This window comes from Bubalus kerabau, chromosome 4 (assembly GCF_029407905.1).
Source record: "Bubalus kerabau isolate K-KA32 ecotype Philippines breed swamp buffalo chromosome 4, PCC_UOA_SB_1v2, whole genome shotgun sequence".
NCBI lineage: Eukaryota > Metazoa > Chordata > Mammalia > Artiodactyla > Bovidae > Bubalus > Bubalus kerabau.
Window position 1 is genome coordinate 138,165,335 of NC_073627.1, and position 25,270 is coordinate 138,190,604.

The window sequence follows — 25,270 nt, forward strand, 5'->3', positions numbered from 1 at the left end:
GAGCACTGAGCTGAGCTCCCTGTGCCATACAGAAGCTTACCGCTAGCTATTTTACACGGGGTAATGTATATATGTCAATGCTGCATTCCTATTTAAAATGCACAGAATTGGGTGTTGAGAGACACAGGGAGTCATTTTAGAAGTGTGGAAACTGAGGTTTGGAGAATCAAAATGACTCATGCAAAATCACATGTTAGTGACCAAGTCAGAAAACTTTAACCCATGTGTCTCAATCTTAGGTCAGTTTTATTTCTATCTCTTAAAATATGTAATTTCTATTATAAGATGTTTTAAGGGATCAAAACATGCAGAGATAATTGCGATCATGTAACTTATGGCAGATTTTTATTTTTATTTTTTGAGAAATAAAATGTGACAGGCACAGCCAAAGTGTTCTTGCCAGGATTTTATTTCTATGACATACCAATGGATGGTAAGACCTTTAAAAAAAAGAAAAACTGTTCATGGCTCCTCTTGGCAGTGCCAGCAGGTAGCTGATTGATAAGTAGAAAAACTGATGGGTCAATTCAAGCATGACATTGCTTCTCCCTGGAGACTCTGGACAGAATCCACCTGGGTAAGAGGCAGGGGGTGGGCTGGGGTTGGGGAGTGGGGTAGCAGGAGAAGTCCAGGCTAACCAGGTGGTCTAAGAGATGAGGCTGGGGTTGGAGGCTGCTGACCTCTTGTTGCTGAGCTTGGCTCAAGGCCCCTCAGAAACTAACCCCTGTGGGCATGGTGGGCCCAGCGCATCCCTGATGGCTCTCTCCCTCAAACACAAAGAGAAGCCACTGGTGCCATCTGTGTTCCAAGCAGGAGAAAAAGTGTGGAGAGAGTGGTTGGGGATGGGGAAGAAGGCCAGGTAAGATGCTCATCTTGATAAACAGACTTACCCACCTCCTCCAATGAGGGCTCAGCACTGAATGGGGAAACCGGCCCATCCAATGTCTAGCCGTGTTAGGACCACCCAGCATTTCATGCGGATGGCATGAAAGATCTTTCTAAACCAGCGAGATTCAATGATACAGAAATCATTGACCTGGCACTAAAACAATAGTAGCTAAAAGTTACCTGACATTTAAAATGTGCTGTTCCAAGTATTGTACACGCATGCCAAGTGGCTTCAGTCGTGTCGGACCCTTTGCCTCCCTATGGATTGTAGCCCGCCAGGATCCTCTGTCCATGGCATCCTCCAGGCAAGAGCACTGCAATGGGTTGCCATGCCCTCCACCAGGGGATGTTCCCAACTCAGGGACTGAACCCTCATCTCTTATGTCTCCTGCATGGAGCGGGTTCTCTACCTGGGAAGCCCTCCAAGTACTATATTTTTCTTATATTAACTTAGTCCTCACAACAGTCCTCTGAATAGACACTATTTTATTCAAAATACTTATTTATTTATTCCTGGATGCATTGGGTCTTAGTCACAGCACTCTGGATCTTTCATTGTGGCTTGGAGTTCTCTAGTTGTGATGCACAGGCTCAAGTCCTCTAAGGCACCTGGGGTCTTAGTTCCCAGACCAACAGTCAAACCCGTGTCCTCTGCATTGGACGGCAGATTCTTAACCACTGGGCCACCAGGAAGTCCCTGAATAGATACTCTTCTACCTCCACTTTACAGAGGAGAAAACAAGGCACAGATAGGTTGACTAACTTGTCTGCAGTCACTCAGCAATAGGTGCCCAAACAAGAAGCACACCAAGCAGAGTGGCCCTGGATCCTGGCAGCAAGATCATTTTCAGATGAAGTTTTACTTGGAAGCCAAATATATGACAGATAAAGGCAAACCTGGAGCCGCTGAGCCCTCCCCTCCAAACACACTCAGATCCATCTGTCTGTCCCAATGCTGTCCTGGGAACCCTCGTGGTGTTTCAGAAGCTGCTTGGAAAACCACTCGACGAGGGGCCTATGCAACTGACTCTCAAAGACTGGCAGCTTCAGGATGGAAGGCTTCATGGAGGAGGTGGGCCTTTTAAGGAGCAGGCACATCAGAAGAGTGGAGTAAGTAGAGCACAGGAGGAAGGGCCTGCCTGGGAAGGGTAGCAACCTCAGCCACCACACAGAGTTTATACCCACAGCCCACGGGAGGGCTGTGGAGAGTTTGGAGCAGAGAGAAATGACACTGTCAAATTCGTGTTTTAGTAGACTTCTGTGGGTGTGGGGGACGGAGCAAGTCCTGGTCTAAATGTTCCCTTACCACCACTTGTACAAAATCAATACTAAGACAGTCAGCAGACAACACTGAAGACCCGGAGGCTGGTGTGGATCTCTCAGGGTGTGTCTGGCTACCCTGGGGACAGTGGGTGTGTGTACACACTGTAGCCAGTAAGTTATGGCTTAAGCTGGTAAGATATGCTGGTGTTCATGCATATCACCCTTGGACAATTTTGATCCTCTGGGGGGAGCCATGTTCTTCTGATCCTCTGATGGTTCCTCTACATCACTGCCCTATTGCTACTGCCTGCAGCCTAGGAGCAAGCTTATAGCAGCATCACAGCCTGGCCCACCCTGGAGCCTTGGGCCTGCTCTGTAGTCAGGGTAGTTTTATATCAGGAGGATTTTACACTATAGGTAGGAGCATATGAAAGGCCCAAGAGTTGTATTGCCTCATTTCTTCACCTCTCAGATAAGAGATGCTGCTATTAAAGGGCTGCGATTAATGGGATTCCATGAGAGGATGGCAGGTTACAAGACCCATGGATGGGGAAGATGCTGATAAGAGACAAAATCCACTTCTCCCAGAGCGATGGAGGAACATAAAGGTGGCATTAGTGGCAGGTCTTTGGCCACGAGGACGTTTTCACTGTCCCCTGTTTTCTATTTGTTGCTTCATGGATGATATTGTGAACCCCAGAGACAGACTGAAAGGATGCAAAGTCATTCACATCATTCTGAGAGTCTGGATCATTCACTTTGGATTTATGGAAAGTCTCTTAGGCAGCAAGAAGATCAAACCAGTCAATCCGAAAGGAAATCAACCCTGAATATTCATTGGAAGGACTGATGCTAAAACTGAAGCTCCAATACTTTGGCCACCTGATATGAAAAGCCCACTCATTGGAAAATGCTGGGAAAGACTGAGGTTAGGAGGAGAAGGGAGCGACAGAGGATGAGATGGTTGGATGACATCATTGATTCAATAGACATGAGTTTGAGCAAACTCTGGGAGATGGTGAAGGACAGGGAAGCCTGGTGTGCTGCAGTCCATGTGGTCATGATGAATCGGATACGACTCAGGGACTGAGAAACAACAGACACGTGGAAGCACCTCCTTACACCGAGGCTGAGGCCCAGGGCGGGGGTTAACCCAACCCAACCCACCCAGCAAAATATACTGCACTGCCATTCATCCCCTTCCTCTGTAAGATCTGCTCTCACAAGGAACCATCAAAATGATGGTTATAGGCAAGTGAATTTCCCTGGGGCAGGGATAACCCTCAAGAAGAAGGGATTCTGCAGCTGAGGCAGACCTCCCAATGCCCTCTCATATTTGTTATCTTGCCCGGTACTCACTATGTCCTGTGATGAAAAGGATCTGGCTTGGTCTTTCAGCCTGGAGTTGGAAGGAAAATGCCATTTTGTCTCTGACTATGCAGCTGTGAGGATGTGATTCTGAACTGCCAGGGACTGTGTACTTGGCTATAATTTCAGCGGGTCCAAGATAATGAAACTGACCAGGTAGAGAGAAACAGAAATGAGAAGTGACTGGGAAAGACTGGATGAACTCCAATCCCTGCTTTTAGCCAGTTTCACCATAAGCCTTCCTGCCACTCAGCTCTGGGGGTCAAGAAATTGCCTGGAATTTTTTTTTTGCTAAGGCTGGTGTAAGTTGGGTTCTTATCACTTACCTGAGTTGTAACTCAGAGTCACAGATCACCACTGGTTTAACTAACTCCATTTCATCCAAGATGAAGTTGAAGCTGGAAGAGATCGAGTAACCAAGTAATTTGCCTTCCCTGGCTGAGTGGGTCAGTGGCAAAGCCAAGACAGATCCAGTAGATTTAATGACATGAATGCTCAAAGCAGTCATTAACTCAAGGAGTCAGGAAACTGCTGTGAGTCAAGAACAGTTCAGGGTATATATGTATCTGTTCTCCCCCCAAACCACTCTCCCATTCAGGCTGGCATGTAACATTGACCAGAGTTCCCTGTGCTACACAGTAGGACTTTGTTGGATGTGTATGAATGGCTGAGTCCCTTTGCTGCTCACTACCACAACATTGTTAATGAGCTATACCCCAATACAAAATGTTTTTGGTGTTTAAAAACAAAAAAACAGTTCAATGTGAAAAGAGCCAATCAGATTAGTTTCCTCCCAGGGCGTTTGGAGCCTGGGGAGAAAAGTGAAAAAGAAGACAAGGTTGCAGGCTAATCTAGTGATATTGGCTTTATCAGCCCTTCAGAGCTAGTATTCCACACCCAGACAGTTATACTTTATTATAGATACCCAAGTTGGCCCAGCAGTTGTAATAGAATCAGTGGGTTTATATTCAGACTCAAATTACAAACTCTATGACCTTGGGTAATTCCCTCACTTTCCCTGGTTTCCTTTGTGTGAGAGTAGTCCTTCCGCATATGACTAATAAATGAGGCCGTTTATATGGAGGGTATCTGAGCCCTGGAAAGCACCCCACAGATCGTGTGGCCACAAGTATCATAATGCTATCATAATGTTATGCATCTTTGTCACATTGAAACCACGGCCAACAGCTGGTATCTACGGAGCCCTTAATCCTTGATTCACTGTCTCCTTCTGTCCACTCCCAACTGTCAACATCCAAACCGGAAGACAAAGGGGTTGACCTGAAAAAGAAATCTGAAACACTGCGTTGGAAGCAAAGGCTTTGGATGGAGGCCCAAGGGATTTGGGGAATTCCCTTCCCCCCCACCACCGCATAGCGGGGGAAACTGGAGGCAAGAGTGTCCCCTAGTGGGCAGTTTAAGTGCTGCAGTCATAGGCAGAGGGTTACTTCGTTGGTGCTATTGTGTGCTGTGCTTAGTCGCTCAGTTCAGTTCAGTTCAGTCCCTCAGTCCTGTCCGACTCTTTGCGACCCCATCAACAGCAGCATGATAGGGTTCCCTGCCCATCACCAATTCCTAGAGCTTACTCAAACTCACGTCCATCGAGTCAGTGACGCCATCCTATCATCTCATCTTCTGTCGTCCCCTTCTCCTCCCACCTTCAATCTTTCCCAGCATCAGGGTCTTTTCCAATGAGTCAGTTCTTCACATCATGTGGCCAAAGTATTAGAGTTTTAGCTTCAACATCAGTCCTTCCAATGAATATTCAGGTCTGATTTCCTTTAGGATGGACGGATTGGATCTCCTTGCAGTCCAAGGGGCTCCTTGCAGTCCAAGGGGCTCTCAAACTGTGGTCTTCTTCAACACCACAGTTCAAAAGCTTCAATCCTTTGGTGCTCAGCTTTCTTTATAGTCCAACTCTCACATCCATATATGACTACTGGAAAAACCATAGCTTTGACTAGACGGACCTTTGTTGGCAAAGTAATGTCTCTGCTGTCTAGGTTGGTCATAGCTTTTCTTCCAAGGAGCAAGCGTCTTTTTTTTCATGGCTGCAGTCACCATCCACAGTGATTTTGGAGCCCAAGAAAATAAAATCTCTCACTGTTTCCATTGTTTCTCCATCTCACTCAGTTGTGTCCAACTCTTTGCGACTCCATGGACTATAGCCCGGCAGGCTCCTCTATCCATGGGGATTCTTCAGGCAAGGATACTGGAGTGAATTGCCATGCCCTCTTGCAAGGGATCTTCCCAACACAGGGATCGAACCTAGGTCTCCCGCATTGCAGGCAGATTCTTTACTGTCTGAGCCACCAAGGAAGCATATTTATGCTGTTACCTCCCACACAAATGTTCTTAGATTTCTGTTGTTGTCCAGTCACTATGTTGTATCCAGCTGTTTGTGACTGCATGGATTGCAGTGTGCCAGGGCTCCCTGTCCTTCACTTGGGTTACATGTAATATTTTATGTAATATGTCTACAGGATTGATTCTAAATGCAGATGTCCCTGGCAGACAGCAGGGCCCCATGGGAATATCTGTGGTCTCTTACATCCCAAACCTCTGAATGGGCTTCTCAGGCCAGACCTTTTCCCGCTTAGCACTCTCTCTGAGGCTGGGATGCAATATCAGGATCAGAAAGAAGCACAGTTGCTCAATGTCACACAGCAGCCCGGGTGGGAGAGGAATTTGAGGGAGAATGGACACTTGTATATGTATGGCTGAGCCCCTTCTTTTTTCACCTGAAACCATCACAACATTGTTAATCGGCTATACTCCAAAACAAAATAAAAAGTTTAAGATTAAAAAAAAAAGAATCACAGTCAGAAAGCATGTGTTGGATGCTCAATCACTAGCAAACATAGCTGTATGTTTAGCTAGTTGAATAACAGTAAGCAGTCTGTTATATGTATGAAATGGTCTAGTGGCTTTCCCCACTTTCTTCAATTTAAGTCTGAATTTGGCAATCAGGAGTTCATGATCTAACCCACAATTAGCTCCCAGTATTGTTTTTGCTGACTGTATAGAGCTTCTCCATCTTTGGCTGCAAAGAATATAATCAATCTGATTTCAGTGTTGGCCATCTGGTGATGTCCATGTGTAGAGCCTTCCCTTGTGTTGTTGGAAGAGGGTGTTTGCTATGACCAGTGCGTTCTCTTGGCAAAACTCTAATAGCCTTTGTCCTGCTTCCTTCTGTACTCCAAGGCCAAATTTGCCTGTTACTCCAGGTGTTTCTTGACTTCCTACTTCTGCATTCCAGTCCCCTATAATGAAAAGGACATATTTTGGGGGTGTTAGTTCTAGAAGGTCTTGTAAGTCTTCATAGAACCATTCAACTTCAGCTTCTTCAGTGTAAGTGGTCGGGGCATAGACTTGGATTACTGTGATATTGAATGGTTTGCTTTGGGAACGAACAGAGATCATTCTGTCATTTTTGAGATTGCATTTCGGACTCTTTGGTTGACTATGATGGCTACTCCATTTCTTCTAAGGGATTCCTGCCCACAGTAGTAGATATAATGGTCATCTGAGTTAAATTCACCCATTCCAGTCCATTTTAGTTCGCTGATTCCTAGAATGTCGATGTTCACTCTTGCCATTTCCTGTTTGACCACTTCCAATTTGCCTTGATTCATGGACCTAACATTCCAGGTTCCTATGCAATATTGCTCTTTACAGCATCAACCCTTGCTAATATCACCAGTCATATCCACAACTGGGTGTTGTTTTTGCTTTGGTTCCATCCCTTCATTCTTCCTGGAGTTATTTCTCTACTGCTCTCCAGTAGCATATTGGGCACCTACCGACCTGGGGAGTTCATCTTTCAGTATCCTATCTTTTTGCCTTTTCATACTGTTCATGGGGTTCTCAAGGCAAGAATACTGAAGTGGTTTGCCATTCCCTTCTCCAGTGGACCACATTCTGTCAGACCTCTCCACCATGACCCGTCAGTCTTGGGTGGCCCCACAAGGCATGGCTTAGTTTCATTGAGTTAGACAAGCCTGTAAAAATTGACTTAAAATTCAGTCTTAAATTGAAGAAAGTGGGAAAGCCACTAGACCATTCAAGTATGACCTAAATCAAATCCCTTATGATTATACAGTGGAAGTGAGAAATAGATTTAAGGGGCTAGATCTGATAGACAGAGTACCTGATAAACTATGGATGGAGGTTCATGACATTGTACAGGAAACAGGAATCAAGACCATCCCCAAGAAAAAGAAATGGAAAAAAGCAAAATGGCTGTCTGAGGAGGCCTTACAAATAGCTGTGAGAAGAGAAGCGGAAAGCAAAGGAGAAAAGGAAAGATATACCCATTTGAATGCAGAGTTCCAAAGAATAGCAAGGAGAGAGGGGAAATCCTTCCTCAGTGATCAATGCAAAGAAATAGAGGAAAACAGTAGAATGGGAAAGACTAGCGATCTCTTCAAGAAAATTAGAGATACCAAGGGAACATTTCGTGCAAAGATGGGCTCAATAAAGGAAAAAAATGATATGGACCTAACAGAAGCAGAAGATATTAAGAAGAGGTGGCAAGAATACACAGAAGAACTATATGAAAAAGATCTTCACGACCCAGATAATCATGATGGTGTGATCACTCACCTAGAGCCAGACATCCTGGAATGTGAAGTGGGCCTTAGGAAGCATCACTATGAACAAAGCTAGTGGAGGTGATAGAATTTCAGTTGAGCTAATTCAAATCCTGAAAGATGATGCTGTGTAAGTGTTGCACTCAGTATGTCACCAAATTTGGAAAACTCATCAGTGGCCACAGGACTGGAAAAGGTCAGTTTTCATTCCAATCCCAAAGAAAGGCAATGCCAAAGAATGTTCAAACTACCACACAATTGCACTCATCTCACATGCTAGTTAAGTAATGCTTAACATTCTCCAAGCCAGGCTTCAGCAATACGTGAACTGTGAACTTCCAGATGTTCAAGCTGGTTTTAGAAAAGGCAGAGGAACCAGAGATCAAATTGCCAACATCCACTGGATCATCAAAAAAGCAAGAGAGTTCCAGAAAAACATCTATTTCTGCTTTATTGACTATGCCAAAGCCTTTGACTGTGTGGCATGACAATAAACTGTGGACAATTCTGAAAGAGATGGAAATACCAGACCGCCTGACCTGCCTCTTGAGAAATCTGTATGCAGGTCAGGAAGCAACAGTTAGAACTGGACATGGAACAACAGACTGGTTCCAAATAGGTAAAGGAATGCTTCAAGGCTGTATATTGTCACCCTGCTTATTTAACTTCTATGCAGAGTACATCATGAGAAACACTGGGCTGGAAGAAGCACAAGCTGGAATCAAGATTGCCAGGAGAAATATCAATAACGTCAGATATGCAGATGACATCACCCTTATGGCAGAGAGTGAAGAAGAACTAAAGAGCCTCTTGATGAAAGTGAAAGTGGAGAGTGAAAAAGTTGGCTTAAAGCTCAACATTCAGAAAACAAAGATCATGGCATCTGGTCCCATCACTTCATGGCAAATAGATGGGGAAACAGTGGAAACAGTGGCTGACTTTATTTTTCTGGGCTCCAAAATCACTGCAGATGGTGATTGCAGCCATGAAATTAAAAAACGCTTACTCCTTGGAAGGAAAGTTATGACCAACCTAGACACATATTAAAAAGCAAAGACATTACTTTGTCAACAAAGGTCCATCTAGTCAAGGCTATGGTTTTTCCAGTAGTCATGTATGGATGTGAGAGTTAGACTATAAAGAAAGCTGAGCACAGAAGAATTGATGCTTTTGAACTGTGGTGTTGGAGAAAACTCTTGAGTGTCCCTTGGACTGCATGGAGATCCAACCAGTCCATTCTAAAGGAGATCAGTCCTGGGTGTTCATTGGAAGGACTGATGTTGAAGCTGAAACTCCAATAGTTTGGCCACCTGATACAAAGAGCTGACTCATTTGAAAAGAGCCTGATGCTGGGAAAGTTTGAGGGCAGGAGGAGAAGGGGATGACAAAGGATGAGGTGGTTGGATGGCATCACCGACTCAATGGACATGAGTTTGGGTAAACTCCGGGAGTTGGTGATGGACAGGGAGGCCTGGCATGCTGTGGTTTATGGGGTTGCAAAGAGACGGACAGAACTGAGCGACTGAACTGAACTGAACTGAATATGTGTGAAATAGCAACAGAATATAATGGAAAGTAAATGAACTCTGGAGGCTCAACTTCTGCCTCTATCTTTAGTGGTGGTGGTTTGGATAAATTTCTTAAACCCACTCAGGAAAATGGAGCAGGTTTGGCAGGAGAAAGGTAGAGAGAGGTGGGTTTGTTTTTCGATTGAGCTGTCTGGGAAACATTCAAATGGAGATGTCCAGGGAGTACTGGGTAATGTGGATCTGGAATTCAGGATGGAGGTGGGAGCTGCAGCTGTAGGTGTGGGATTTGGGAGAAATGGTAGGTAACCTTCAGACAAGCCAAACACCACGACTATAGACACGTCCAGCCTTCAATGTCATCTCAGAGTCCTTGGCTCTCATGCATTTTAGCACCCACAGCCCTCTCTACATCTGTCTACATAGATTTCCATGTTTTTCCTCCAGCCTTCCAAATGTGGGGCTTGTCTTAAGTTCTGTCTCTTTGAGGGTACCTTCTTTTGCCTTGATTTATTTCTCCTCTAAACATTTATCGCATTAGTATCAGCCAATCTTCTAATTACCTCCTTGTGTCTTCTATCAGTTAAGATATGCATTCAGCTGCTATAACAAAGGTCAAAATAACAGTGGCTTACATGAGACAAATGTTTATTTTTCTCTCATATAATAGATGGGGTGTAAGCCGATCCAAGCTGATAAGGTGGTTTCCTAGTGCTGGGGACCCAGGCCTCTTCCCTCTTGTTGCTCTGTCATACTCTAAGATAGCTGCTACTGCTCCCACCATTTCATCTGTATTCCAGCCAGGAGGTGGAAGAAAAAGGAAGTGGAGGGAAGGTACCTTCCATTTAAGGCTATGTCTTTAAATGTTGCACACATCACTTCTGCTTATACCTCTTTTGTTGTTGTTTACTTACTCAGTCATGTCCAGTTCTTTGCAATATCATGGACCATGGAGCCCAACAGGCTCCTCTGTCCTTGGGATTTCCCAGGCAAGAATACTGGAGTGGATTGTCATTTCCTACTCAGGGCATCTTCCTGACCCAGGGATTGAAAGTCTGTCTCCAGCAAGTCTCCTGTGTTGCAGGTGGATTCTTTACTGCTGAGCCACTAAGCCCTATATCCCTTTAACCAGAACTTAGCTACTTGGCAACCCCTAGCTACAAAGGACTCTGGGAAATATCATCTTTAGCTAAAAGGTTTTGTGCTTAACTAAAACTCTGGGGTTCCATTACTAAAGAACAAAGGAGGAAACAGATATTGGATGGTATCTAGAAGCCTCTACAGCATGTTCAGTGAATTGAATGATTTATATGTTCATAATGTACCTTTTCTAGTTTTTCCTGTAGCATATTTGGCTGAATAGGTACTTGTCTTACCCATAGTTTTATGATCTTGAAGATAAGGACTCTGTTTTCTGCATCCTTGAATTCCTCTGATTTTGTATATATTTTGAAAATGATACTGGTTGTACGTGCCCCCACAATGTTCGACCTAATTTTCCTCGTTAGTGTTAGCTGCTCAGCTGTGTCTGACTCTTTGCGACCCCATGGACTATAGCCCACCAGGCTCCTCTGTCCATGGGATTCTCCAGGCAAGAATACTGGAGTGTGTAGCCATTCCCTTCTCCAGGGGATCTTCCCTACCCAGTGATCGAACCTGCATCTCCCACATTGCTGGCAGATTCTTTACTATCTGAGCCACCAGGGAAGCCCCTAATCTTCCTTAATACTTATTAATTAAAATTAAGTTGACCTACAAGAGAGTAGCTAGGATTAAACAGAGGGATTCTTTTTCACCATGGCCATATGCCCTGGCTGACAGAAATTCTTAGGGTCCCTGATGTCAGAGATTAGATGATCCCTGCCAGGAGTCAGATTTGTATCCACATATAAGGGCACTTTCTTCCAGAATGTTCTGATTCCCAAGGAGCCAGGTCAGAGCCAACTCTTTAATGCAGACTTTGTGGGGCCATGCAAGGAAGCCAGATAGCGACCATTCACTCATTTGTTCAATCAACAAACAGTACTGAGCCCCTTCTCCATGACAGGCACAGGGTGTATCAGAAGCACACGAGGGTCTGAGGCAGACATGAGGCTGATTGTTTAGATGGGACAACAGACAGAGAGTAAATGCATTATGATAGGGAAGTCCAAGATGCTCTAGGAGCAGGTCCTGGGAGACCTGAGCTACAGAGAATGTCCAGGGTAGGTGCCAGAGGGCCCAGTGAAGGACAGGAAACAGAGGCCACCAAAAGAAAGGCTCTCAAATCATCCTACCCTCTCCTTCTCCCACTGAGTCCAAAAGTCTGTTCTTTATGCTCTGTCTCCTTTGCTGCCCTGCACGTGTATGCCTATAGCCGATTCATATTTGATGTATGGCAAAAACCATCACAATATTGTAAAGTAATTATCCTCTGATTAAAGTAAATGAAAAAAAAAAAAAGAAAGAAAGAAAGGCTCACCTTTGGCCCACTGAAGTCCTAATTTCGGATTCCAATTTCCTGGGCCCTAGGGTTTCAGGCAATTAAGCTGGGCCTGTGATGGGAGGAAGCAAAAGCTACTGACGTCTGCATGGGAAGGAAGCAGGTCTGACTGAGACCAGATTATGAGGACGGCCCCAGAGGGACTAAGTCAGAAAGCGCTCTGAGGTCTGTAGCCGAACTGCGGGTATATCAGCTTTTCCTCCAGTGGAATCTGGACTGTGTCACTAAGACCACATCCTTCTATCAGGATGACTGGGATGGGGGGTGGGGAGGGCTTGCCAGAGTCTAAACAGAGAAAAAGGAAGGCAGAGGGACTTCCCACGGAGCTTTCTCTCCCCAGGTTGGGGGAGGTGGGAATGAGGAGAAACAGCTCAGTCTGAATTCTCTCTGTTCTCAGGAGCTGGCCACTGAAAAAACGAATCAGCCTCTCTGGGGGCACAGAGTCAGAGGAAAATGCAGACAAATGTGGTCAAGGGTGTGCCGCAGTCAGAGCACTCAAATATTCTGTCTGCTGACAAGTGCCTGAAAAGGCAGTTATATCTGTCCATCCACCTCCCACCTCCCTGGCATCTTGTGTTTTTTTGCGTACCCAGTCACATCAGTTTTGCCTGATTCTTTGCGACCCCATGGACTGTAGCCCACCAGGTTCCTCTGTTTCCAGAAGGATTTGGAAGCAGGGGATTTGGAAAATGGGATTTCCTAGGCAAGAATACTGGAGTGGGTTGCTATTTTCTCCTCCAGGGGATCTTCCCGACCTAGGAATTGAACCTGCATCTCTTATCTCTCCTGCATCAGCGGGTGGGGTCTTTTCCACTAGCACCACCTGGAAAGCCAGCATTCTGTTTGCTCACAAGTGCCAAAAAGGCAGTTATGTCTCTCCATCCACATCCCACCTCTCTTACTTCATATTTATCCCCTCTGGATGCTTTACAAAACATCCCTTTTAAGCTTTTTTTCCCCCAGGAAATAAAGAAAACAGTGTCACCTAACAGTCACCTGATTTGTGTGAGGACATGAACTCCTCGTTGAGTATTCAGTGGAAGTAACCCAGGACCGGGGGAGGAGTCTGGGGTCTAGTCCCAGTTCTGGCACTAACTTAATGGGTGACTGTCATCTCTCTGACCCTCGGACTCTTTCTCTGCAAATGGGAACAGTAAAATGCTCTGCCTCAGATGGAGGTCGTGCGTACACAGTGAACTCATACAAAAGGTCAAAGGTTGCTGTTATATAGGTAGAAGGGCTTCCCAGGTGGCACAGTGGTAAAGAATCTACCTGGCAGTGGAGGAGACTCAAGAGATGCCACTTCGATACCTGGGTTGGGAAGATCCCCTGGAGAAACAAATGGTAACTCTTTCCAGTGTTCTTGCCTGGAAAATACCATGAACAGAAGGGACTGGTGGGCTGCTGCCCATGGGGCTGCAAAGAGCCAGACATGACTGAGAAACTGAACACACACACACACACTCACACACACAGAAATCTGTATGCAGATGGATCCTTGCTTTGTAAAGCGTAACAGTTTTTAGAAGCCAGGACCAATTCCAGCTAGAGAATACAGCAGCCATACCTGTGAGTAAAAACTGCCAGCAGTATCCTGTGTTTATAGCAACCAGCTGGTTGCATTTTCAGTAAATAGTATATTGAGGCACATACATTCAATGGGGATATAATGTAGCAATGAGAATGAGCACACTTAAATTCCACCCAACCTCACAGATGAATCTCACAAACATCAAGTTGAAAAAAAGAAGCAAGTCACTAAAGAACGCATGCTAACTAAAAACAGAACTACTATATGACCCAGTAATTCCATTACTGGGCACGTACGCTGAGAAAACCATAATTCAAAAAGACACATGCACTCCCAATGTTTCATTGCAGCACTATTTACAATAGCCAGGACATGGAAGCAACCTGAATGTCCTTCAACAGAGGAATGGATAAAGAAGATGTGGTACATATATACAATGGAATGTCACTAGGCTATAAAAAGGAATGGATGGACCTAGAGTCTGTCACACAGAGTAAAGTAAGTCAGAAAGAGAAAATAAATATATATCAACGCATATAGGTGAAATCTAGAAAAGTGGTACGTGTGTGCCAAGTCTCTTTAGTCATGTCCAACTCTGTGCAACCCTATGGACCATAGCCCGCCAGGCTCCTCTGTCTGTGGGATTCTCCAGGCAAAAATACCAGAGTGGATTGCAATGCCCTTCTCCAGGGGATCTTCGGACCCTCTGTCTCTTTCGTCTCCTGCATTGGCAGGTGGGTTCTTTACCACTAGCGCCACCTCGGAAGTCTAGGTATCTCTTAGAAAAATGGTACAGATGAACCTATTTGCAGGGCAGAAACAGAGATGCAGACGTAGAGAATGGATGTGTGAATGGGAGGGTGGAGGGGGGCAGGATGAATTGAATTGGGATTGATGTATATACACTGCCATGTGCAAAATAGCTAGCTAGTGGGACTTTGCAGTATAGTGCCGGGAGCTCAGCTCCATTCTCTGTGATGACCTAGAGGTGTGGGATGGAGGTCCTAGAGGGATGGGATGTATATATACATAGAGCTGATTCACTTCCTTATATAGTGAATACAAAGAATACAAAATACATAAGCCACTATATTTCATAGTGAATATAAAAGCCAACACAACATTGTAAATCAACTATGCCCCAGTCGAACAAAATAATACATGTACTATGAGTCTATTTATGCAACATCTATCACCAGGCAAAATTAAACCATATTGTTGAGGGATGTTTCCATATGAGTAAATCCATAAAGAGAAGCCTATGAATTATTATCACGGAAGTCAGAATAGCTGGTATCTCCTTTGGGGAAGGAAGGAAGGAAGAGGTCTGAATTCTTGGAGGGCTTTGGCGAGAAGGGCTTCTGGGAGCTGGCACCCCCTACTTCTTGACTTGGGAAGGTGTACATTGGTGTTTGTTTCGCAGTAATTACGTTGTGTGTGTGTGTTATATGTATCTTCTGGATATATGATCTAACCTACAATTAAAAAAACATAAAAAGCATTTGAATCAATAAAGAACCACTACAAATTAGAATAATAACCTCAGAGATCTACCTCCTTGATTTTATAAAGAGGCTGAAGCCCATAGAGGATACAAAGCTTGCTCAAGTTCACCTAGCGTGTCTGCAGAAGACACACCTAGTCACACTGCAGAAGAATGAAGTCCAACAGCTCCAACTCGGATCCTCCATCATCTTCCGTCTCTCTGAAGAGGCCTCTTTCTGGATGGTGGGATTTGGGAGCATAGCTATTATGCCAGGGAGTTAGTTCCCTTGTTTTGTGAAAAAGGAAAAGGGCAAGTTAGTGGACTGATATGTGGACTGATATGGCGAAGACCTAGTATAAACTGATGAGTACAAACACTTTTTTAAAGGATTAACATATTTATTAATTTAAAACTGTTAAACACAGTACATGTTAATATAATTATATTATCCCAAACAAAACAAAACAAAAAAAAACAGTTAAGAATGGCATTGTTTCACATTTTTGCAAAGTTCCTCAACATTTGGTTTAATAGAAGATGGCTAGATTTTCATATCTGTGTACACAGTCTGTGGCAATACATTGTTTTAATAAGTATGTGAAAAAAAATCTGTGCTCACATAGATATGTAGCTGTAAGAAGAAGCAGTATTTTAATAACATTTTCAAACAAGTATGGATATTCTTTTTTTACACTAAGATTTTTTATTGGAGTATAGCTGCCTTACAAAGTTGTGTTAGTTTCTGCTGTACAGCAAAGCTATACATCTATATATATATCCTCTCTTTCTTGGATTTCCTTCCCATTTATGTCATAGAGCACTGAGTGGAGCTCCCTGTGCTATACAGTAGGTTCTATTTTATATGTAGTATCAATAGTGTATATATATCAATCCCAATCTCCCAATTCATTTCACCCTCTTCCCCCTTGCTGTCCATACATTTGTTCTCTATGTCTGTGTCTCTATTTCTGCTTTCCAGATAGGATCATCTATACCACTTTTCTAGATTCCATATATATATGTTAATATACAATATTTGTTTTTCTCTTTCTGACGTAATTCACTCTGGGTGACAGAGTTAGGTCCATCCACATCTCTACAAATGACTCAACTTCATTCCTTTTTATGGCTGAGTAATTACAAACATTTTCAAATGGAATCTTTAAAGCTTTAAATATGCTCCTCCATGTTTTTGGAGAAGGAAATGGCAACCCAGTCCAGTACTCTTGCCTGAAAATCCCATGGATGGAGGAGCCTGGTAGGCTGCAGTCCATGGGGTCACAAAGAGTTGGACACGACTGAGCGCCTTCACGTCACTTCACTTCTCCATGTTTTATCTTCATAATGACAAAATTATGGGGAAAATAATACCAGAAATCTCTGGCCACCCTGAGGTCTACAGTTTGACTCATGTTCCATCGGATTTGCAGATAGTATCAAATGAAGCTAGCTTCAAGGGCCAGGGTAGGGGGTGGGGGGAGGAAGGACAGGGAGCCAGGAAGTCTGCAATTTTATTGACTTATCCACCTGGCCTAGGTGAGACCCTAGCCCTGGGACGGTCAGGAAAGGAACCTCTGCTATCTCTCTGAGAGCTTTTTTGTTTTGTTTAGAGGTCAATTACTTCCCATTTGGGAAACTTGTGAACATTAAGAGGTGACTGGAGTGACGGGACTGAACGATGCAGATAAGAGACTGATTGCTTACAGAGCGGCTCCCTGGTGAAAGCCCTGCCTTGGATAAGCTGCTCTCGGTAAGACACACAAAAAGGGGCAGCTTTCAGTGCGAAGGAGAGATTCCAGGACGGAAGATGGGCAGCTGATGGGGTGGGCTTGATGAGCTGAGAGAGGGATGTGTTTTAAAGTGATCCTGACAGGATCACTTAAAGTAGGGAGATGGGAACAGAGAGTTTTCCTTTGCTCTCCTTTCCTTTTGGAAAGAAATCTTAGTGTCCTGTGAATCTCAAATTTCCAAGCTCTTATCTAAGGGAAAAAATCACACGGGTTGCACATGGACGAGGTTTTGTTATGGGTTTTGCTTGTTTGCTGGGGCCAGTGAATATGCTTGCTACAGCAAGCCAGACAGCAAAACAGAAAATGTCCCAGGTCAATGGAGTATCTTGGGTGTCTGTGAAAACAAGACCCACTCCTGCCTCCCGCTCTCCCTTAGCCAACTGAATGCAGCTTACAAAGTCGCAGAAGCTGCCCTTGAACTGCCTCTCCCACTACTAGAAAATATGAGTCAAGCTTTGGTATGTGCTGGGTTACTTTTCTTCATCCCTAAATCCTAGACCTTCGTCAGTAAGCAGTGTCTTTCCCCCAGTCACCAGGCGAATCCACCTCCTCTAAGCACCTCTCTAGGCATCCCAGCTCACACAGGATTTTCATTCTTTCTAGAGAGCTTACTGTCTGTCTGCCCTTGACATGTAGCATATCCCACCTTGTATTTTTAGATGCCCTGCTCATGTTAGTCTCTGGCATGCAGTTAGATAATAAATTCCTTAAGGGCAGCAGCCAAATCTTATTTTCTCTTGTGTTCCATGTTCAGCGATAAGTGAGATACTAATGATTGAACTAAGCTCCCGTCCTCTTCACTTGCAGACTTGACCACAGCCATCGCTCTCCCTCTGGGTGTTTCCATGTGGCACAAAGCCTGGAGGGCGCTGGGAGGCAAGGTCTATTCAGAACAACACTGCTGTACACTGGAAACTAATTCAACATTGTATTGGGTTGGCCAAAAATTCCCATACAATCTTACAAACTTTTTGGCCAACCTAATAAATCAACTATATATCCAGAAAAGAAAGAAACGAAAAGAACACCCGTCTGGTAACCACTCGTTGGGTTGCAAGAGAGTGGAGGGTGAACAGAATAGCATTTACTAATTTTCTACTCTGTACCAAGTACCTTGCTAGATCCGTACAAGGATGACTTATATTTCTAGGTAAGAACTTTACCCAAAGAAGAACAAAAGAGTCTTAAAAATTAACATATAGTAGTCTAGAATCTGATCTCAGGGAAATTTAATACAACTTGTTAACAACTGAAGGCCAGAGAGATGGTTGTTCAGTGGCAGTATAGAATTTAACTCAACTGTCATAAATCTAAGGCCAGTGTCCAAGAGTAACTTTTCCTCTTGTAAGGGATAACTCCTGCCCCCAAAGTGAAAGAAGAATGACAACACTCTGACAGATTTCTCATAATGGTGATTTTAATTGTAGTCGCTCTCTTTTCTAGTCTTAGCTTAATTGACCAAGGAGTATTTATTGAGAGTTCCCAATTTAAAATATACAGACCGTACTTTTTAATCCCAGGCATATAAGACTGACTATAATTGAAAGACCCCACAGGGTGGTTTCTAAACACACTTTTATTAACAGATTTTTATGGAGAAATAAAAGAGAAAAGGGATGGAAGCAAAAAGAAGAGAATGTAAGGAAATTCTAGTAAAGAGAAATATGAGTAATTACACTTGTTCTTAACTTACACGTAAACTTTAAGAGATACAAGCTGTCAATAGTCAGGCATAGTTTACATAGTACCAAGCAGTCTGTGTTTTCCACGTTGGTAAAACACACACAGACACACGGACACACACACACACACAAAACTAGGGCAAATTCAGAAATGAGAAAATGCAGGGCTGGTACAATTTAAATATTAGAATTCATTAAATAATAGAAGTTAACTTTTGATACGGAGAAGGCAATGGCAACCCACTCCAGTACTCTTGCCTGGAAAATCCCATGGACGGAGGACCCTTGTGGGCCGCAGTCCATGGGGTCGCTAAGAGTCGGACACGACTGAGCGACTTCACTTGGACTTTTCACTTTCATGCATTGGAGAAGGAAATGGCAACCCACTCCAGTGTTCTTGCCTGGAGAATCCCAGGGATGGGGGAGCCTGGTGGGCTGCCGTCTATGGGGTGGCACAGAGTCGGACACGACTGAATCGACTTAGCAGCAGCAGCGGCAGCAACTTTTGATAAGTTAGTGGTCCAGGGGATGAAAATGCATACTTTTTCATTGTCTTAGGGAAAAAAAAAAAGATATCCAAGAAAAAAAGAAATGAGTCTTATTTTCCTACTAATACCTACCAAAGACAACTTATTTGATACCCATGTCCCCATTAATAAAATGAGTTTGTTTTCAGTCTTCAGTGAGCGTGGTTTCAAACATATTTGTGCCTGGGGGAGTTATAATTTCCCCTAAAGTTCAGGTTTCCTGCCCATTATGTTAGGACAACTGGAAGCTCCTTACCTGATGGGAAGTTTAGAAGCCTGCTACCTTCTGAAAGAAAATCTATAGGAGCAGGCTGGGAAAGGGGTGGAGAGAGGTAACCCCTCCAAGAGCTGAAAGCAAGTTTTGTCTCTCTAGGGAATTCGCTGTGTACTGAAGATTAGAACTTCTGGGTTTCATTTTTACTTTATTCTAAGCTCTTTAGTGGATATCGAGAAGTGGATAAATTCTAATGGCATATACACAAGACAAACACACAGACACATATATTTAGGCTGAGCTGAAAACAGGAGATAAGATGCACTTACAGTGAGGGAAGAACTAGAGAGTGGTGGATACCTTTTAGAGAACAACTGTGGCTCCAGAAAAAAAGCGCTCGCCTAGATTAACACTGAGTCCCACGGAGTGTAGCCCTGGAAGGGGGTGCTCAACGCAGACTAACCCCCACAGGAGCATGTGTCTCGCACAAGTCTTCTTTGCTCCTCGGTCCTCCTCTTCCAGGCTCTTCATCCCTCTCCCCTGGCTCATCTCATTTTCTCCTTCTTTCCCGCCTGTTGCCTTTAATTGAGGGGTCGAGACCCTCTACAACAACCCCATCATCTCGCCATCCTCCGGGGCTGCCGCACACAAATAAAAGAGCCTCGCAGCCCCTGGGGTTGAGGCCTGAAAAGTGTCCTGCCTCAGTACTAATCTGACCCCCGAAACTGTCAGCCACCCTCGGCTTTTCTCCTTCCCGGATGTCGCTGGGTGGGCGGCTGGCGGAGGCCAGGGTTTGCGTCTTTGGGGAGGAGATCGCCGACAGGGCCTTCAGCTGGATGGCTGCTCGGGGGGCAATTCGCAGTCCCAGGCACCGCTCGGGAGAGAAGTGCCACCGGGTCGCCTGCTTCCTCCTCCGCGGCGGTCCCTCATCCCAGCCGCGACCGGACAGCGGGGAGGCGGGACTGAGCCTCTGGTCAGGGTGGCATATCCGAGATAAGACGCCTCACCAGGCCCTGACACCCTGCAGTGTGGCGGGCAGAGGGCTCTGAGGGCTGGCGCTCGGCCCACCTGCGCCGAAGCCCGAACTGGCCTGGGGGACTGGGGGTGCGGGGCCCGGGGGTGCGCCCGCGTAGCCGCCGCCGTAGCCGGCACAGTAGGGAGCGCCTGCGTAGTGGCCGTAGCAGGAATAGGGCGCCGCTGCGGCCCCGTAGGGGCCGGGGAAAGCGGGAGGGCTAGGTCCCAGGCAGGGCTTGCCATCGCGCACCAGCACGGGCACCGCCACCCGGCGCGGCGCTAGGGGGTGGCCCGCCAGTTCCAGGGACTTGTCCTGGCGCTGTCTCTTGCACTTGTAACGTCGGTTCTGGAACCAGATCTTGACCTGCGTCGACGTGAGCTGCAGCGCGCTGGCCAGATGCTCGCGTTCCGGGGCCGACAGGTACCGTTGCTGCTTGAAACGCCGCTCCAGCGCCAGCACCTGCGCCTGCGAGAAGAGCACGCGCGGCTTCCGCCGGGGCCGTGCAGTGGGATGCTCCGCGCCATCCCCGCGCGCGCCGCCGCCGCTGTCCCCTGCGCCTCGCTCAGGCACCCGGGTCCCGCCGCCGGGGAACGAGGCTCCGCTGAGGACGGACTCTAAAAGTACAGGAAGGAACACCGTCTGCGCCAGCCTAAGGCTCACCGGAGCGATTTTTCCAAGGGACGCCCCTCCTCCCTGGTAGCCTTCACCTTGCGCGCCGGTCTCTTCCTTCTGCTTACCCTCTCACCCCGTCCCAGGTCGCTCTAAATGTTCCTTTCCCCCAAGTTGTCTCTTTTGTACCCGTGGTGATGATTGGTGCTAGTGGTTTAGTCCCTAAGTCGTGTCTGACTCTTGCGATCCCATGGACTGTAGCCCATCAGGCTCCTCTGTCCATGGGATTTCTCCTGGCAAGAATACCGAAGTGGATTGCCATTTCCTTCTCCAGGGGATCTTCTGGATCCAGGGGTTGAATTCAGGTCGCCTGCATTGCAGGCGGCTTCTTTACCGACTGAGACACCAGGGAAGCATAATGCAAGTTATGACTCTGTGTTTCTCAGTGTACAGCCGATTCCCCAAAGTTAGACTCTTGATCAAGACTCTAAGCTTCATTTTCTTCTTAGTATGTCTGTATCTGAGCTATTCACTTTGACTGCAATTCTCAAGTGTGGGTAAGTTTGGGGAAACATTTACTGCCAGTCTATAAGAGATTAACTTTAGATTGCTCATAGTGAAGAGAGAGAGAGAGAGCCTGGTTATCTATTGTGGCCCCTGCTTCTAATGCAAGTGCTGGGGCTCCAGTGCTACCCACCTTTACTGACATCCTCGCTTCTTTTGTCATCAGGGACCCACCCCATGTTTCTCGAACACGATGCTTTGTAATCCAAATTAACAAAACAAAATAATTTTTGGCTCCTGATTCTTGGCTCAGAAACTAAGGTTCTCTTTGCAAGTATATAAATTTGAGATCCACATTTGGCTCTTTTTTTAAAAAGTGGGCTCTTTGCTCTTTGGGACCTCCCTGGCAAGCAGGTAGCATTGGCTCCTCCCTGACTTCCTGTTTGGAAGAGAAAGAGCTCCTCGAATATCACCCCAGGGCAGCTGTGCCCAGCCCGGCAAAATGCAAGCTTCCTTTCCTTTTATCGTACTCTCTCCTATTTTGGCAAAGCTCTGTTTTTACCCAAGGATAAGAAGGGAGGCTTCCCAGGTGGCTCAGTGGTTAAAAAAAAAAAAATTGCCTGCATTGCTTGGCAGTGCAAGAAATGTAGGAGACTCGGTTTCTATCCCTGGGTCAGAAAGATTCCCCTGGAGAAGGAAATGGCAACCCACTCCAGTATTCTTGCCTGGAGAATCCCACGGACAGAGGCGCCTGGCAGCTGACAGTCCATGGGGTTGAAAAGAGTCAGACACAACTGAGTGACGGAGCAAGAACAAGCAGGGAGGCAGTGCTAAGTTTTCATGAAATTCATGAGAGGAGAAAACCGGAATGTGGAGTGATGCGTGTGCGTGGTGAGGTAGAGCACGATGCTCCTAATTACAACCAGTGCTGTCGGAACCGGCTCAAATCCACAGCCAGCTGGCACAGTCTCCTGCGGGATGGAACTGTTTGGCATTTCAGATTGAGGAAACAAGACCTTCCCTCCGCGAAGCCTGTGTTCAGACAAACTGAGAACATCTCTCCCCACAAAGAGGAAAAACATTGACAAGGGTTTGTTTTTTTAGCAAATCAAAATGTAACTACTGGCCTTCAGTGACTCTGTGGAGCCAGCAAGACCCCATTTGGGAGTTGCTGACCACTCAGGCTGAGGGGCTTCAGGCCACCTCAATCCCTCCTGGTCACAGTTTGGAGTCCCTGTCACCCTGTGTCTCCCTCCTGGTCACAGTTTGGAGTCCCTGTCACCCTGTGTCTCCCTCCTGGTCACAGTTTGGAGTCCCTGTCACCCTGTGTCTCCCTCCTGGTCACAGTTTGGAGCCCATGTCACCCTGTGTCCCTGAAAGCAAGGTGGGGATGGCGGAGGAGCACAGAGTCCCCCAGGAGTGTCTCTTCCACGTGTAATCAGTGGCTGCCATGGCCCCTGGGCTTAGATCCTGGAGCCAGACCAGGCCCCTTCTCATTGTCACTGCCCCAGGTGCGGCAGCAGAGGAGGAGTGCACTGCAGTGTCTTCAGCTTCGAGGTGATAGCAAGAGTCAGAGGAGTGTGACGCTTCTTCAGCAAAGCCAAAATGAAAGGTCAGTTGGCTGAGCAGCACTGGGGGAGTTGAGGGCTTAGAGTCTGCTGCAGAATATTCACAGGTTTCTTTAAGAACACAACAAAGTATACGTTTCTCCAGGCTCCTGGCTGTTTTTGTGTTGTTGTTCAGTCACGTTGTGTCTGAATCTTTTCGACCCCATGGACTGCAGCACTCCAGGCTTCTCTGTCCTTCAGTATCTCTCAGAGTTTGCTCAAACTTCACTAAACACATGATGCCATCCAACCATCTCATCATCTGTCATCCCTTTCTCCTCCTGCCCTCAATCTTTCCCAGCATCAGGATGTTTTCCAATGAGTTGACTCTTCACATTAGGTGGCCAGAGTGGAGTTGGAGTTTCAGCTTCAGCATCAATCCTTCCAATGAATATCCAGGGTTGATTTCCTTTAGGATTGACTGGTTTGATCTCCTTGCAGTTCAAGGGACTCTCGAGTCTTCTAACTCCAAACTAGCATCTTTATTTTCTTCATGTGGTTAGGTTGAGGCTCAAATAGAGTGGCTATGGCATAGCCTGGGTGAGGAGACCTGACCTGTGAGGATCATCCTGAAGCCCCCAGACCTGCATGAAGGCTGGGAACTGAGACGCAGAGTTTGGCAAGAGAAAGAGTGGCTTTTTCATCCCTCAGACTGTTGAGTCTCCCCTGCCAAAGCTTCCCGGATGGCAGGAGCCAACCCATCACAAGCCCTCTCCACCTCTTCCCTCCCTGCAGCTGGACGCAGATCCCTGGGTCTGTCTGCCAATGCACAGGTTGTGCCTTTGGAGACCAGACGCTGAGACTCTGCTGAAATCTTCTGTCTCCCAGAGCAGCTAAAACTCGAGCTGCCCTTACTGAGCTGCAGTCAGAGGAACTACTGGGCTGGCCACTCAGCAAGCCCCAAGAAAAGACTGGGCTGGGACTGATCCCAGAGCCTAACAGAGTTTCCTCTCCCAAAGCGCCCAGCTGCTTTGATGGCTACACTTTTGGCAGATGGTCTAGGGTAGAGAGAGACAAGGAGATGGCAGGAAAAGCTGGTGGTGATGAAGCACAGCTAAGATACTGCAGAGGGTCTTGCTGTAAGAAAGAAGCTATGCTCTGTGATGACCTAGAGGGGTAGGATGGGAGGGAGGTTCAGAGGGAGGGGATATATGTATACTTATGACAGATTAACTCTTGTTGTATGGCAGAAATCAACACAACATTGTAAAGTAATAATCCTCCAATTAAAAATAAATTTATAAAAAGGAAGAGAAACTGGAATTTCTGGGAACTGCCTCAGTGAGTAGGGGGGAATGTGTTTCTGGGAATCATGTAGGACAGGCTGTGGAAATCGTGAGCCCCCAAGATTCAGGACCTTATTTTCGTTCAGATGTCTGGAGGGGATGGTAGAGGGGGCTGAAAGCCCAGTCCTTCTGACTCTTCTAGTGAAGAAAAATAGGGCCGGGAAGACCAGGAGATGAGTGTCCCCTACAAACGCCAATTGGTAATGATCTAACCCCACTCCTTGGTCTCCCTGTAAGATCCAAAACCCCAGCTCCTACTCACCTGGCTCACCCACCGGTTTAGCGTCCATCTCTGTGACTAACTCACAGGGACCCCCGGAAGGCTCCGACCCTTCCTGCCTTCTGTCTTCGCTGTCTGCGCTCCGGATGCTGGGGACCTCGGACCCTCGCTGTTCTGGGACCGGTCGCAGGTACTGAAAGTTTTCCGGGCTCCTCGGTGTCCTCTGGAGTTGCAAGGCATCCGGGCCGAGATGCTCACGCTCCAGGCTCAGGATGTCATTGACCGAAAAGGGAGTGGAGGTGACGGGGTTCAGTAACATCCCAAAGGCGGAAGGGGCGGGGCTGGGGCGTCCCTGGTCCCCACAGAGCGGAGCGCCCAGAGCTTTCCGTTTTGTTGCTGCAGACCCCGCAGACTCAAGATCTGCGACAGACGCCCAGCGTCCCGGATTGCGCCTTCCCTCTGGACCATCCTTGCCAGACGACTGACCCGGAGAACTGAGTGACAAAACCGCGGAACCCCATTGGTTCTTGCAGAATCCACGTGTTAACTTAGCATCATCCCCTCCCGCCAACCGCCCACCCGCCGCAGTCCTTTCTTCTCTGCCCTCCTAATTTCTCACCAACCTCCAGCCACTTTCCGGAAGGTTTGGGTTTTCAAAAGCAAGGAAAAGGGGAGAGAGG

General features: G+C 46.4%; 1 protein-coding gene across 1 annotated transcript; it reads right to left on the minus strand.

Annotated features, from left to right (window-relative positions):
• Positions 1-20,352: 20,352 nt before the first annotated feature.
• Positions 20,353-24,909, minus strand: NKX2-6 (NK2 homeobox 6). Its single transcript, XM_055578755.1, has 2 exons — positions 24,633-24,909; positions 20,353-20,978 (listed from the first exon to the last, which is right to left on the minus strand). The coding sequence occupies exons 1-2, from the start codon at positions 24,907-24,909 to the stop codon at positions 20,353-20,355; spliced, it is 903 nt and encodes a 300-aa protein (XP_055434730.1).
• Between the last annotated feature and the right edge of the window lie 361 nt (positions 24,910-25,270).

Excerpts from the sequence above, each read along its gene's own strand:
- NKX2-6 (XM_055578755.1), bottom strand. The coding sequence starts at position 24,909 with ATGTTACTGAACCCCGTCACCTCCACTCCCTTTTCGGTCAATGACATC. Across the intron at positions 20,979-24,632 it reads TAAACCGGTGGGTGAGCCAG|AGTCCGTCCTCAGCGGAGCC; the intron begins GTGAGTAGGAGC and ends CTGTACTTTTAG.